The 13,496-nt window shown below is 37.1% G+C and overlaps 1 protein-coding gene across 6 annotated transcripts in view; it reads left to right on the top strand.

Annotated features, from left to right (window-relative positions):
- Cd46 (CD46 molecule) overlaps window positions 1-13,496 on the top strand; it is a 36,431-nt gene that overhangs the window by 3,025 nt on the left and 19,910 nt on the right. For 5 of the 6 annotated variants that reach the window (XM_076832368.1, XM_076832365.1, XM_076832367.1 and 2 more), the window contains exons 2-5: window positions 6,821-7,009; window positions 7,328-7,430; window positions 9,088-9,173; window positions 10,030-10,227. In XM_076832368.1, coding sequence (XP_076688483.1) covers window positions 6,821-7,009; window positions 7,328-7,430; window positions 9,088-9,173; window positions 10,030-10,227 — 576 coding nt within the window. The remainder of the gene's footprint in view (window positions 1-6,820; window positions 7,010-7,327; window positions 7,431-9,087; window positions 9,174-10,029; window positions 10,228-13,496) is intronic. The other variant, XM_076832369.1, reaches the window with a different exon arrangement.

The following is a 13,496-nucleotide window of genomic DNA, read 5'->3' as shown; positions in this document are numbered from 1 at the left end:
TCAATACAGATAGTATTAGATATTATAACCTAATTTTTTTTGGGGGGGATGGGGTGATTGTTTCCCTTATAGGGTCATGGTTCAGAGGAGCAGTCTACAAACATCACTAGCCAAACTTAGTGGGAAATTAGTATCCTCACCAACAGCTCAGTAACTAAAGATGAAGTCCCATTCCACTGTTTGTTGCGCCTGTCATTGAATGGAATAAATACTTTTTTCAAAATACATGCTTGCCCCGGTGCAGTGGCACACTTATAATCCCCACCACTGGAGAGATTGAGGCAAGACGATCACTAATTCAAGGCCATCCTCAGTAATTTAGTGAGGGAGACCTAAGCAATTTAGTGAGGTCCTGTCTCAAAATATTCAAAAAAGGCTGGGGGGTGTGGCTCAATGGTTAAGCATCCCTAGATTCAATCTCTGGTGTCTATATAGAGGGAGGGGCGGGGCAGAGACGTATATGATTATTGTATAAAGTTTACACAAAATTAACCATTTTTTGTATCTCCTGTTTTTTAATGCACTTTGCGTGTTTCTATACCCATGTTCTATGTAGGATCCTATTACATATACAGTTTGTATGCTGCATTTCTTTACTTAGCAGCATTCATTGAACAATATTTGACTTCTAGGTTGGTTCCAAGTCCTGTGCTGGTCCTGAGGTCATACTGGTAGGCAATAATAGGCCATGCCTATTGTCATGGTCTTTCTTTCATTAATTGTTTACACATATATAAGTGCACAAAGCATGGACTTTATTTTACTGTTATATCCCCGGTGACAGACACGTAGTAGGCAATCTATAAATATCTGCTAAGATGTATTGGAAGTAACAGATATTAACCAATGAATAATACTAATGCATAGATTACAAACCAACTGGAGTGCTCTAGAGGAAAGGAGCATGCTTCCCTGCATTTAACAAGTGACTAGAGGGAAGGTGACATTTCTGCTCATCAAATAGGCCGAAGGTCTTCACTGTATAATCTAAGGCTGTGTCTTATCCTACAAACTCAGCTGGCCTGTTAACACCCCTCAGAGAGACCTCCCCTGACTACCGTGTTTCTGGTACACACACACCAGCGCAAATGCCTCCTAAATTGTAATCACCCTTCTAAAATTTTCTATTTTCTCCCCCCCCCCATTAGAAGGCAGAGAGATGTTATCTGTCTTATCACATTTGTTGTTCCAAATGGCCAATTTTTTGATTCAATATCAACATTCTTATATAAACATGAAGTACTAAAAAAACCCCTAAGTTTCCAATTTGGTGAGGATTTAAGTGCACAAGAAAAATTCCTCCTGCCTGCAGGAGAAAAGTTCTTTAGAGAACCATCGGTGGGCTGGTCTTTCTGTGGAGCTAGGACAGGGGCAGCTGAGGGTCAGAAAGGACCTGCCTTCCCCTATATATAGGCTCTCCAGGGCTCCGAGTACTCCAATCTTGCTTCTTATTGATCGATAAAAAGTTCATTTCAAAAGGGAGAGAGGTGAATCAAGCATAGTGATGATAGAAAACAAAAGGAATTATTTTTTTAAGAATACTTTTTGAAATAGGCTTTAAATTAGAAGTTTAAGAAAATGATGGAAGCTATCTGAAATACAGGAAAATGAATAAGTAAAATAAATAGAGTGTAACAGGAAAGGTAACAACACTGAAACTTGGAAAACCAAGGTTAAGTGTATGGTTGCCAGGTAAAGTCAAGATTGATGAACAGAGAGCTCACTGCTGGGCAGGGAGAAGAAGTGGGTAAAATGAGTTATCATTTAGGGAGCAGCTCACTCTTTCATGAGGAGAAACATTTATAATTAGATAGTGATGAGGATGGGAGTCCTAAAACCTCAAAGGTGGCTGTCAAATGGGAGAGATTGCAGAAGGGAGCATTTGTGCAATTTCGAAAAGAAAAAAAAAATGGGGGACCAGTCTCCTTCCTCCAGAAGTGAAGCTGCTTTTTCAGAGAAAACCCACAATCTCCTGTGATACATGGTCTCATCTGCCTATTGTAGGCATTTTTCTTCTTTACAATTAGTAACAGCAATAGTATTTGTCTGGCAGTTTCTTGGTTTTCCTACTCTGCATGCTACAGTGCTAAAGAAGCAGTGTTCGTCTGGTCATCAGCTAAGTCTCTGGAAAACTGGGAGATGGACAACAAAAGAAATGGCCAATTCTCTGTTCTCCAGTGCATAAAACTTTAACATGATTATTTTCAATAATAAACGTGTTCCAGCATATTCTTGATCATTGTTTTGTGTCTGGTAGCAGTGCTACTATGACTAACCCTTTTTTTTTTAACTGCTACTTTGAAGGATATGTGCTGGATGTTGTGACCCTATGGATGAATACAGCTATTCATGCGGTTACAAACAAGAGCATGTGCTAGTTACCTGAGAGAGATCCATACACAGGAGAGTCCAGAGGAAGGCAGCCAGTTACTACTTCCCAGGAGAAGGCAGAAAAAGTTTCCTAGAGGAAATTGTGGGTGACTTAAGTCTAGAAAGATAAGAGTTGAACAGGAGTTGTGGCCAACCTAGGAGGAAGGATGTCTGGAGCCAAAGTGCGAAGCAAAGGTGTTCAGATGTGATGCAGCTGGACTGCCAAGCCGCTCAATGTTGGGCAAAGGAGGCAAGATAAAGGGAGAAATCTGGAAAACAGAGTATCTGTGAAAGGCAACAGGCTAATTAGGAATAAATCATCACCATTGCAAATTCAAACTCTCATGTGATTACCTGTCCATTTAGGGCAATGTGAGCTCTTTTATTCAACTTAGAACAACATGAATCTAAACTAGGGTTGCATTAATTTCCCCAGGCACAGTAGAAGACAATTTCTTGAGCACTATATTATAGATAGTGTTAAGATAGTGTCAGCCTGTGGGGGTTCCAGATGGGAGATGGGAATGAGAAGCAAGTTGGTAATGGTTCATGGTATGTTCTGGCAATCAGGCTACCTGACTTGAATCCTGGGTCTGTCTAGGAATACTAGGAATGTATTCTTTTTTTTTTGAGGGAGTGGGTACTGAGGATTAAACTCACAGGTACTCAACCATTGAACCACATCTCCAGCCCTATTTTGTATTTTATTTAGAGACAGGGTCTCACTGAGTTGCTTAGAGCTCACAGTTGCTGAGGCTGGCTTTGAACTTGTGATCCTCCTGCCTCAGTCTTCTGAGCCACTGGGATTATAGGTGTGTGCCTCCGTGCCTGGCTAGGAATATATAAATATAGGAATATATCATAAAGTTACTTTACTTTATGATGCCTTAGTTTGCTCATCTTAAGGGGGAAATGGTATCAATCTCAAAGGATGATTATGAAGATAAAGTTAGCTAAAAAACAATGCTTGGCACAGGTAATGCTTAATACTGGCCATTTCTGAATTGTTTTATCGTCATCAGTATTATTGTAAGAAATAGGTTCTGGTGTGTTGTTACTATACTTTTGAAAAAAAAATGTAACTCACCATATTTGGAGTTCACCTTTGATGATATTAAAATGCTATTTCTAATAATAGCAGAAATGGAGACTGGATCCATAATAAACTAATACAGTATAAACATTTTGACATGAAAGAAATAAACCTCTAATAAAGAGAAATGTTTATAACTAAACTAAGGAAAAAATTTTGAAGACTGGCATAAAAACAGCAAAGAAAACAATTATGATTTTCAGATTTCACCAAAGCAAGTTGGCTGAAGAGTGAAGAATTTGAGTTTTGATTTAAGTGCCCATAGATCTGATGGTAGTACTCACGCAGCTCTGGTACTAGGTACTAGACATGCAAAGATGAATGAGACACCATCCTCAAAAGGGAATAAACAGCCAGTAAGCACAATATGAAAACATCTATGAAAGGAGTAAATTGGGGCATCTTAAGGGCACTTAACCCTGACTTTTATTTTTATTTATTTGAGAGATTTTTGTTTATTTGTTTTTAGTCCTAGGGCTTCCCACATGCTAGGCAAGAGCTCTCCCACTGAGCTACATCCCAGCCCTTTTTCTTTTTATTCTGAAACAGGGTCTCACTAAGTTGCCCAGGCTAGCCTGAAACTTGCTATCCTTCTGCTTCAGCCTCAAGGTCGCTGGGATGGCAAAATGATTTTTTTGAGCGAGAGATATCAAGATGCTTCAAGGAAGAAGAGTCATCTAAGATGAGGCTGGGAGGATAGGATGTGGGAGGTGGGAGAAGGGCATTCTTGCTGGTCAAAACTGAAATCAAATGATGCATGAAGACCTAAAGGGTGGGAAAGCACACCTGTATAGGCCTCCAAGTAATTGAGAATGGCTTGAGAGTAGTTTGCCAGGGTGAGTAGGGTTCTATAGTGAAAGACTTTAATTTGTCCCTATTTGTCTTGGAAGAATGTCGATTAATGCATCATATAAATATTACTTTGTTAGCAATGTGAAAAAAATCAGTTCAATAAAAGGTGACAAGATAGGTAAAGAGAAACTCTTGCAGCAATTCAGATGATAAATCCTGGGAGCTTGAATAAGAAGTAAAGGAATGGAGTATTTCAGATGGGGAAACAGAACTTGTTTGCTGGATGTGTGCAAATATGATAAATCAAAAGTGACCACACTCAAGCTTTGCTGTGTTAGATGCAATGGCGTGACTCATTTCCAAGAGGACCTGTGTGGGGGAGGCAATGAATATATAGGCTTGGCAGCTAGAGACCAAGGATAGAAACAGGGGCCTGGAAGGCTGTTGGTTATCACCAGTAATGAAGTCAGGAGAGGGGTCCTGCAGAATGAAGAAACAGGAGATCCTCACAGACTCATTAGGGACATCTAGGATCCCATAAAGGCAGAAAAGGAAGAGAGACAGAGGAAAAACTGAAACTCAGGGTGGTATATTCTCTAGGAAGCCAAAGAGGGGTACGTAGCCAGGGAGGAAGAGAAGAGAGAAGAGAGAGACCGATCATTCCAGAGCAGAAGACAGCGCTGAAGTCAGGGGGGACCCCATCTCTGGTATCATCCAAAGGGTAATGAAACTCATGAGGAAAAGACTCTTAGTATGAACTTAATGAGGAAGAGGCCAGTTAACGACTTTGAAAGCGATTAACAGTGATTTTTGAGGGGCTAGAAATGAGTGGGAAATGAGGAATAAAATTTAGAATAGAAGATATAGAAGTCACAGCCTGCATTTTGAGGAAGCAAAGACAGTTTAAAAACTGCTTGTGAGAACAGTAGGAGAAGGCGCAGGATGGTCAGGTTTCATTGCAGTTCCATTTGTGGTGAGATACCAGGAAATTCTGGTGGTGTCTGGGTGGTGGTGTGAATGTGCACATTTGTCAGAGAGTTCATTTTTGCAAGCAGGTGTAAGTGTGGAGAAGGTGAACAGTTCAGTGGATCTAGTATAGAGAACTAATTCACTTTATACTGAAACTCACCTGGGACAGCCTATCATATTATTGTAATGGCATCTGTTCCAGTTCAGCATTGTCACTTAAATTTAATAACATTGTAAACTATCTAGGAAAAAATTAATCAAGATACTGCAGCTGAGAATGGTTAGCTTGATAATCTCAATAGGAAAAAAAATTTAATGTTCTGAGCAAGAGAACAAATTCAATTAAACAATAGTGTGGTATTAGACTTAATTATTACAGTATATAAAGCTTGGAATGTACTGGTTACCAAACTAAGAATTTTGATTTCGCACACTGCTGAAAGCATATCTTTCTTGATGCATGTTAGGGAGAAGGAAACTTCATGACAGTTGAACAGACTAGACCATCTAAGTGACATATCTTACAGAGCACCACATTGAAAGTCAAGTTAAGAATCCTCTGTTTTCAAGCCAGTTACTAAAATTGAATGCATAAAGCAAAGGATACTTGTATAATTTTGTAAATGGCATGCTGTTACTTGATTTCTGTCCTGGTGGTTCTAAAGTCTAAAATGGTGTTAAGCACCTATATCTAGGACTGAATCGGGTCGTGTTTCTAGCCCCGCCCCTTTTCTCCTATTGTAAAATAAAAATTTGTGGCTCAAGATATTCAATAAATTTACTATCTCGGGCTCCCAAGGGAGTGTGTGGTGCAGTGATTGATGAAGGAAGATTTAATAGTGTTCAGTACTCAAGAGAGCAAGGCGGGGGCAGTTTATGAAATGTCATCCAAAGTGGGAACCTTTTATATTTACATGGCATTTGTTTACTTATTAGAAGTTCAGTTCACTTACATGAAGCACATGGAGTGAAGTTACGTATTTTGAAATACTTTGGTCCTATTTATGTTGATCTATGAAATTATTTAATAATCACCTCATACCACAGCATTTCTTGAGTCCACACTGGGGACAGAGTATAGCAGGAAAAGAAGACATGGTTCCTGACCTCTGGAGACATGCCTTCTAAGGAAAGATGGAGCCTGAAATGACAAGTTGTCAAAAATTAATGTTTCAGATTATGGAAGCATAATCTAAGCAGAGTGCTATGTACTAGAGATGACTTCTTAGGGGAAAGGTTAATTTTGAAATGAGTTTACAAGAAAATGGGGAAAGACACACACACACACACACACACACACACACACACATCTTTTTTTTTTTTTAAGACCAAAAACATTGATAGTATCTCTTCAGTTTGAAGTTGAGTACAAATTTGGTTTATTCTGAAGTAAGCCAAAAGCTAATTGAATGTTATGCAAAATAAGGGGCATCTTCCATGAGCAGCACTTCTTAAGTAAAGCATACAACAGTCATTTTGGAATATTTCCAAGGGCCTTTCCATTTTCTGTGTGCTACTTGTTGCCAAACCACAGTCTCTAGCTGGTGAAAGTTGAATTGATGCTTCATCTTCATGTTCTTCTTCCATTATCCCTAGATGCCTGTGTACTGCCACCACCATTTCAAGCTTTGGAGCTCGTTGGCAAACCTAAACCCTATTATGAGGTTGGAGAAGAAGTAACTTATAGGTGTAAAAAAGGATATGACCAAGTATTGGGGTTTCTCACGATTGCTACTTGTGAGCCGAATCATACCTGGGTGCCTATTTCAGATGATGCCTGTATGAGTAAGTAAATACAACCTTATCATTTTTTCTTGCTCTAGAGATTTCCCCACATTTTAGGGAGCATGTGCCATGATTGCAATGATGATTTTCTCACATGAAACAAGACTCTGGATTAAGTGTGGTTTTGCAGGATTTGAGAAATTTTTAGGGAGTCTTTTTCTTGGTTGCCTGTGTAACTGTGAATCTTACATTGCCCTTGCTATTCAGTAGTTAAAGAAAATAATATTCCATAAATTCAAAGAGCAAAGCTGAGTTTTGACTTTGATTCAAGTATATTTTGAAACTGAATTTTAAAATTTCACAATTATTTTCTTTTAGAGAGAAGATGTCCATATTTAGGTGATCCTAAATTTGGCAAAACCGAATACCCAAATGGAACTCACCAGTGGGGTGCTCAAGTTCATTTTTCTTGTTCTAGTGGGTAAGTTGCTCCTTTCAGGAAATAAGGTCAATGTTACTGATGCTTTTTGTTTTTCTTCTCTTCTTAAACATTCACATAAACTTTGTTTAATTTTGCTTTCTGAGTGAAGTTCTACCTCTAGCCAAACAGTCCTTGGATACTTTATTAGAGACAGGAAATATGTGTAATAAATAAACTGAAGTTGAAGGAAAGCAAAACTGTATACTATTTGACATAATTAATAATAAGTCTATATAAATGTTAGGAATAGCATACTCACAGTGGCTTGGTTCTTCACAACTAAGTGCTTGCCAACTTGTAAAAGCTGAAGTAGCACTCCCAGAAATGGGAGGTAGAATAGTCAACCAAAGACATTCCTCTGTCCAGAGATCTTTGTAAGGTGTTAACCAGATCAAAATTGACCTGGTCAAGATCGTTCAGATGGAAAACCTTATTTTTGAGACTGCTACAAAGAATTGAAATAGCCCAGCATCTGGAGCTGGAGCTCCATGGTAGAGCACTTGCCTAGCATGCATGAGCCACTGGGTTCGATCCTCAGCACCACATACAAATAAATAAAATAAAGGCACTATGTCCATCCACACTAAAAATATATATATATTTAAAAAAAACACAAAGAATTAAAGCATCTCAGAAGGAGACACTGGCCACTCAATAATAGCCTTTGTTCTTAAGGCTCTTTCAGTGATGTAAGTTGGGGATATTGGGCATTTATGGAAAAATCGTGCATTTAGAGATTCAGTGTAATACACTATATTTATTAAAAATAAGTGATTCTTGTGGGGAAAGTGAGCTGTGACTATCGACAAGCAGTTTTGCTATTTTTTAATTTGATCAATAAAAATATTGGCTTATTCAGTTGATAGTTACGTTTAGTGAGCTTTCTCAGCACTTTTGAGAAAACTGAAGCACAGGCCCTAACCAATGAAGTTGTAGCCTTATAAAGAAACACAATATATACAGAAAGTTATCAAAGCAAAATAGTAAATGAGCAGTACCATGTAAGTAGAATAATGCATAATGACAGTAAGAATCCAGGAGGAAGAGAGATGCCTGTGAATCTCAATCATCAGAGAAGATTTCATTGAGTAGGAGTCTTCTAGAGCTATTCCTAGAAATACATTCTGATCTAAATATTAATAACAGCTAACACTCAGCTAGCACTTACTGTGTGCCAGGTACTAACTCATCTGATTCTTTAAACAAACCTATGGGGCGTGTACTTGGATGCTCTTTTAACTAATGAGGAAACTGAACAAGAGAAACTTAAGTGGCTTGCCCAAAGCTCAAGTAGCTGGTCAGCCCATGGAGCAGGGATGGAAACCCAGGTAGTTCAGTTCTAGGAATGCTCCTTTCCTTGAGCACTGGCCTCACTAAGCAGAATGTGTGAATAAAGGCATAAGAATCAATGTGTAATGTGACCACACTGAGAGATTTACAACAACAGATTTATTTAGATGATGTTGCTGTTGGACAATGTATGTTCGCCGGGAGAAACTCTTCATTTGATTAAATTGCAGATTTATTTAGCACTTTGGTGTATCTTCCCCTCACACTACTGCAATGTAAAAAGACAACTATCTAGAAGTTGCCGTCATTATTATGTGCATCTTGTTGACTGCTAAAGAAAACATTAACTTTTTCTTTTCTCATTTAGTTATTACATAATTGGTAAAGCAATCATAAATTGTGTGCTTAAGGGAGAAAACCCACACTGGGATGGTAAAGTCCCACAATGTGAAAGTAAGTAAATTTTTTTTTTTATTTAGATTGGCAGTTCTCAAACATTTTGGTCTTGGACACATTTATGCCTTTAGATTAATGTGTAGCCCAAAGAGATTTTCTTGATGTGGGTTAAACCTATTAATATTGATCATGATGGAATGAAAATGGAGAAGCTTTAAAAATTCTTATTTCCTAACCCATTTTAAGGACAATAAACTTGATACATGTTGACCTATGTAACATTTTTAGTGAAAATTTTCCAAAACAAAAGAATAGTAGAATAGTGACATTGCTTTACATTTTTACAAGTCTTTTCCTTTATCTGGCTTAAAGGAAGACATTTGGAGTTGGTCTGTCGTGTTACCAAGCTTCATAGCCTCTGCAAAAAACTACTGTACTGTGAGGAGGAGAGTGAAAAACTGAAAATGTGTGGGTATTATTGCAAACCACCAATTTAGAGAATGAACATGTTTATAAAGCATTTCTCAATTAGCCCTTGGTTTTATTTTTAATCACAGGCAAATTTTCTCAACACATTGTCAGCATCTCTTAAGATGACTGGGACAAAACTTAGTGTGGCCTTGCAAATATTTGTAGTATTCTTTAACTTAAAATGAGTTTTGTTCTGGAAGTTCTTTCTATGTTAATGGCTTGAACCTGGGATAATGCATCTTCTCAAAGAAACCCTCTTCTAGATGGATATTCAATTCACAGCTAGCTTTATAGAAATCCTATCCTGGGGGGAGAAATAGAAATTCCATGTTGGTGAATTTATTGAAGGTAATTCATAGAGCTTTACTAATGTTGTCTTAATTTTTCAATTTTCCTTTTACCTTTCATTTCTTCTTCTTTTTTTTTAACCCCCTTTATGAAGAGATTTTGTGTGAACCACCTCCAAAAATCAAAGATGGGAAATACTCCTTTAGTGACATAGAAGTATTTGAGTATATGGAAGCAGTAACTTACAGTTGTAATAAAAAACCTGCAGGAGAAGAACTTACACTTGTGGGAGAAAAAGAGCTTTACTGTGCTGGCAACGGAGTATGGAGTAGTAGTCCTCCTCAGTGTAAAGGTAATGATCTATCCTGCTTCATTGTCATTCCTGTAGAAATATTTTATAAATAGTTTTAACTGCATATAAACAAAACAGGCATATGTGTGCCTTCCTCTAGAAAAATTGGTTTCTAATTTAATGTAGGTCAGGTGGAGCCTAAAAAATAACTCTAGATCTAGAGATTCCTATCCCTTATCCCAGCATATTCTTTCACTTCATTTTATACATTGTGAATGACTCTGTGTGTGTGTGTGTGTGTGTGTGTGTGTGTTTGTGAGTGTGTGTGCACTTCCATACACTTCCATGTGTATGAATTAGTATGTTTTTGTTTGAAAGAACAAAAAAATTTCAACGAACTGAACACAAGAAAATAAGAAAGTGTTACATTGCAAGAAATTTAAGAGTTCTGGCTACAGGTAATGGCAGTACAAAGAAGACTGTAATGGAGTAACCCTCTCACAGATAAGAATGATTAACTCTGGGGGCTGGGGTTGTGGCTCATTGGTAGAACGCTCACCTCACATGTGAGAGACCCTGGGTTCGATCCTCAGCACATAAAATAAACAAACAAAATAAAGATATTGTGTCCATGTATAATTAAAAAAAATTTAAAAAGAATGATAAACTCTAGACAAAATGTATTTTTAAAAATCTTCAAATATTCCAGGTCACTGGAAAGTGACTATAAGCATGAAGACATTGGAGGGGATTTTCCCTTTAAAAGACAGGCACCACTGACTATCAGCAGCAAAATATTACTCTTTTCAAGTGCACATACAACATCTCTAAGATAGAACACAGTGTAGGCAATAAGACAATTTTTAGCAAATATCAAAAAAACTGACATCATTCAACTCTGATCACAATGGAATGAAAGTAGAAATCAGTAACAAAGACATCAAGGAAACCCCCAAATAATTGAAAATGTTGCAAGACACTTCTAAAAACTCAGGAGTAAAGGACTTAGGAGTAAAAGAAGTCAGGAGGAAAATTAGAAAGTGTTTTGGATTGAGTAAAATGAAAACATAGCATATGGGAATAGCAAAATTTGTGAGATTTGGCTAAAGCACTGCTTAGAAGGAAATTTATAGCATGAAATCCTTCTGTTTGAAAAAAAGGAAAAGCCCCAAATCAGTCATCTAGCCTGTAATCCCAGCTACTCAGGAGGTAGGAGGATCCCAAGTTCGAGGCCAGCGTCAGCAACTGAGCAAGACCTTGTCTCAAAATGAAAAATAAAAAAGGGCCAAAGATGTGGCTTAGCAGTAAGGTGCCCTGTGTTCAATTTCCAGGAGCAAAAAAGAAAAAAAACAAAACAAAACTTGAATTACTGATATCAAGAATGAAAAAAGGAATATCATTAAATATCCTGCAAATATTTAAAGGAAGATAAGGGAACATTACACTGTCTCTTTTCAAACTTTATGCCCTTAAATGTAATATCTTAAATCAGCAAATATTTTGAAAGATAGGAAATACCAAAAATCACCCCAAAATGGACATAAACCTGAATCGTCATATCTCTATTAAAGGAATACAATTTATAAAGTTAATGGCCTTTCGATAAAGAGAACTGCTTCACTGCAGAATTCAACCAAACATTTAAGGAACATATAACAGACACTACATAAGATTTGCAAGAACATACGAGAGAAGGAAGCACTTCTCAATCCATTTTATGAGGACAGCACTGCTCTGATACAAAAACTGGACAAAGATATTACTAGAAAAATAAAAAAAATTTTCTGAATGAATATAAAACTAAAAATCCTCCACAAAATATTAGCAAATGAAATCCTATGATATGTAAAAGGAAAAGTATATCATAACCAAGTAAGATTTTATTTCACGGATGCAAGGTTCATTTGGTATAAAAATTAATGAGTGTAATTTGCCATTATCAGTAAACTCAACAGAAGAAAAAAGTCATATCTTCTTAGATGCCAAAAAAATTGTTTGACCAAATCCATCAATTTTTCATGATAAAACTTCTCTGCAAATTAGGAATAGAAGATAATAGTCTCTTTTCAAAAGATAAGAGGCATCTATAAAAACCCCATGGCTAATATTATATTAATGGTAAAAGATTCTTTTTTTTTTCTAATTAAGGAAGGAACTAATTAAGGCGGAAACAAAGCAGAAATGTTCACTCTCATCAATCTGTTCAGCATTGTGCTGGAGCTCCTATGTAGTACAATAAGGCAAGAGAAATAGACATGCATATTGAAAAGGCAGAAATAAAGTTGCCCATATTCACAATGAGATACCATCAATCACCTATTAGAATGGTTGAATTTAAACACACACACACACACACACACACACACACCTGACAATACCAGGTGTTGGCAAGTATATGGTGCAGTTGGAAATTTCATGTTGTTGGTAAGAATGCAAAGAAAAACCACCACTTTAGAACACATTTGGTAATTTTTTAGAAACATACAACTCAGCTACCCACCTGACCTGGGAAACTGCTCATCCAGAAACTTATGTGAGGATTTTCATAGCAGCCTTATTCATAATCATCCCAAACTTGAAATAACCCACATATTCTTTACCTAGTGCATCAGTGGACATCTTGTGCTAAATCGAAGCAATGGAATAATAAATACCAGATATAAAAAGGAGTGAATTCCTGATTTGGCAACAACATAAATGGATCCCAGTGCATCATGCTGAATGAAATAAGCCATCATCAAAAGGCTGTGATTCCATTTACCTGACATTCTAAAAAATTACTTTGGGGCTAGAAAATAAATCAATGGTTGGTTGCTTTTGAGAAATGAAGAGAAAGGATGAACCACAAATGGATATGGGGAAATTTTTCTGTGTTCTTATTAAAGGGGTATTATGCACTTACTGCATTTGTTAAAACTTATAGAGCTGTACACTTGACAGAGTGGATTTTACCGTATGTAAAGTATTTCCAATACACTAACTAAAAAAAAAAAAAAGCATTAGGTATGATTGAGCACAACAAATGAAGAGATCACTGAACCCAAAGACAGGTCAGTAGAAATCCAATATGATTTGAAAAGAAAATCTTAAAGAGAGAGAGCCTTGCAGACCTGTGGGAGAGCATCAAGCAGTCATACATACATGTAGTTGGAATCTCAAAAAAAGAAACAAATGAACAGTGCAGAAAATTATTTGAATAAATCCAAAGAAACAACCCACATATCCTTCACCCAGTGCATCAGTGGACATCTTGTGCTAAATCGAAGCAATGGAGTAATAAATACCCAGATATAAAAAGGAGTGAATTCCTGATTTGGCAACAACATAAA

This window comes from Callospermophilus lateralis, chromosome 13 (genome assembly GCF_048772815.1).
Source record: "Callospermophilus lateralis isolate mCalLat2 chromosome 13, mCalLat2.hap1, whole genome shotgun sequence".
Classification (NCBI taxonomy): domain Eukaryota; kingdom Metazoa; phylum Chordata; class Mammalia; order Rodentia; family Sciuridae; genus Callospermophilus; species Callospermophilus lateralis.
This window is presented reverse-complemented; position numbering and strand designations above follow the sequence as displayed.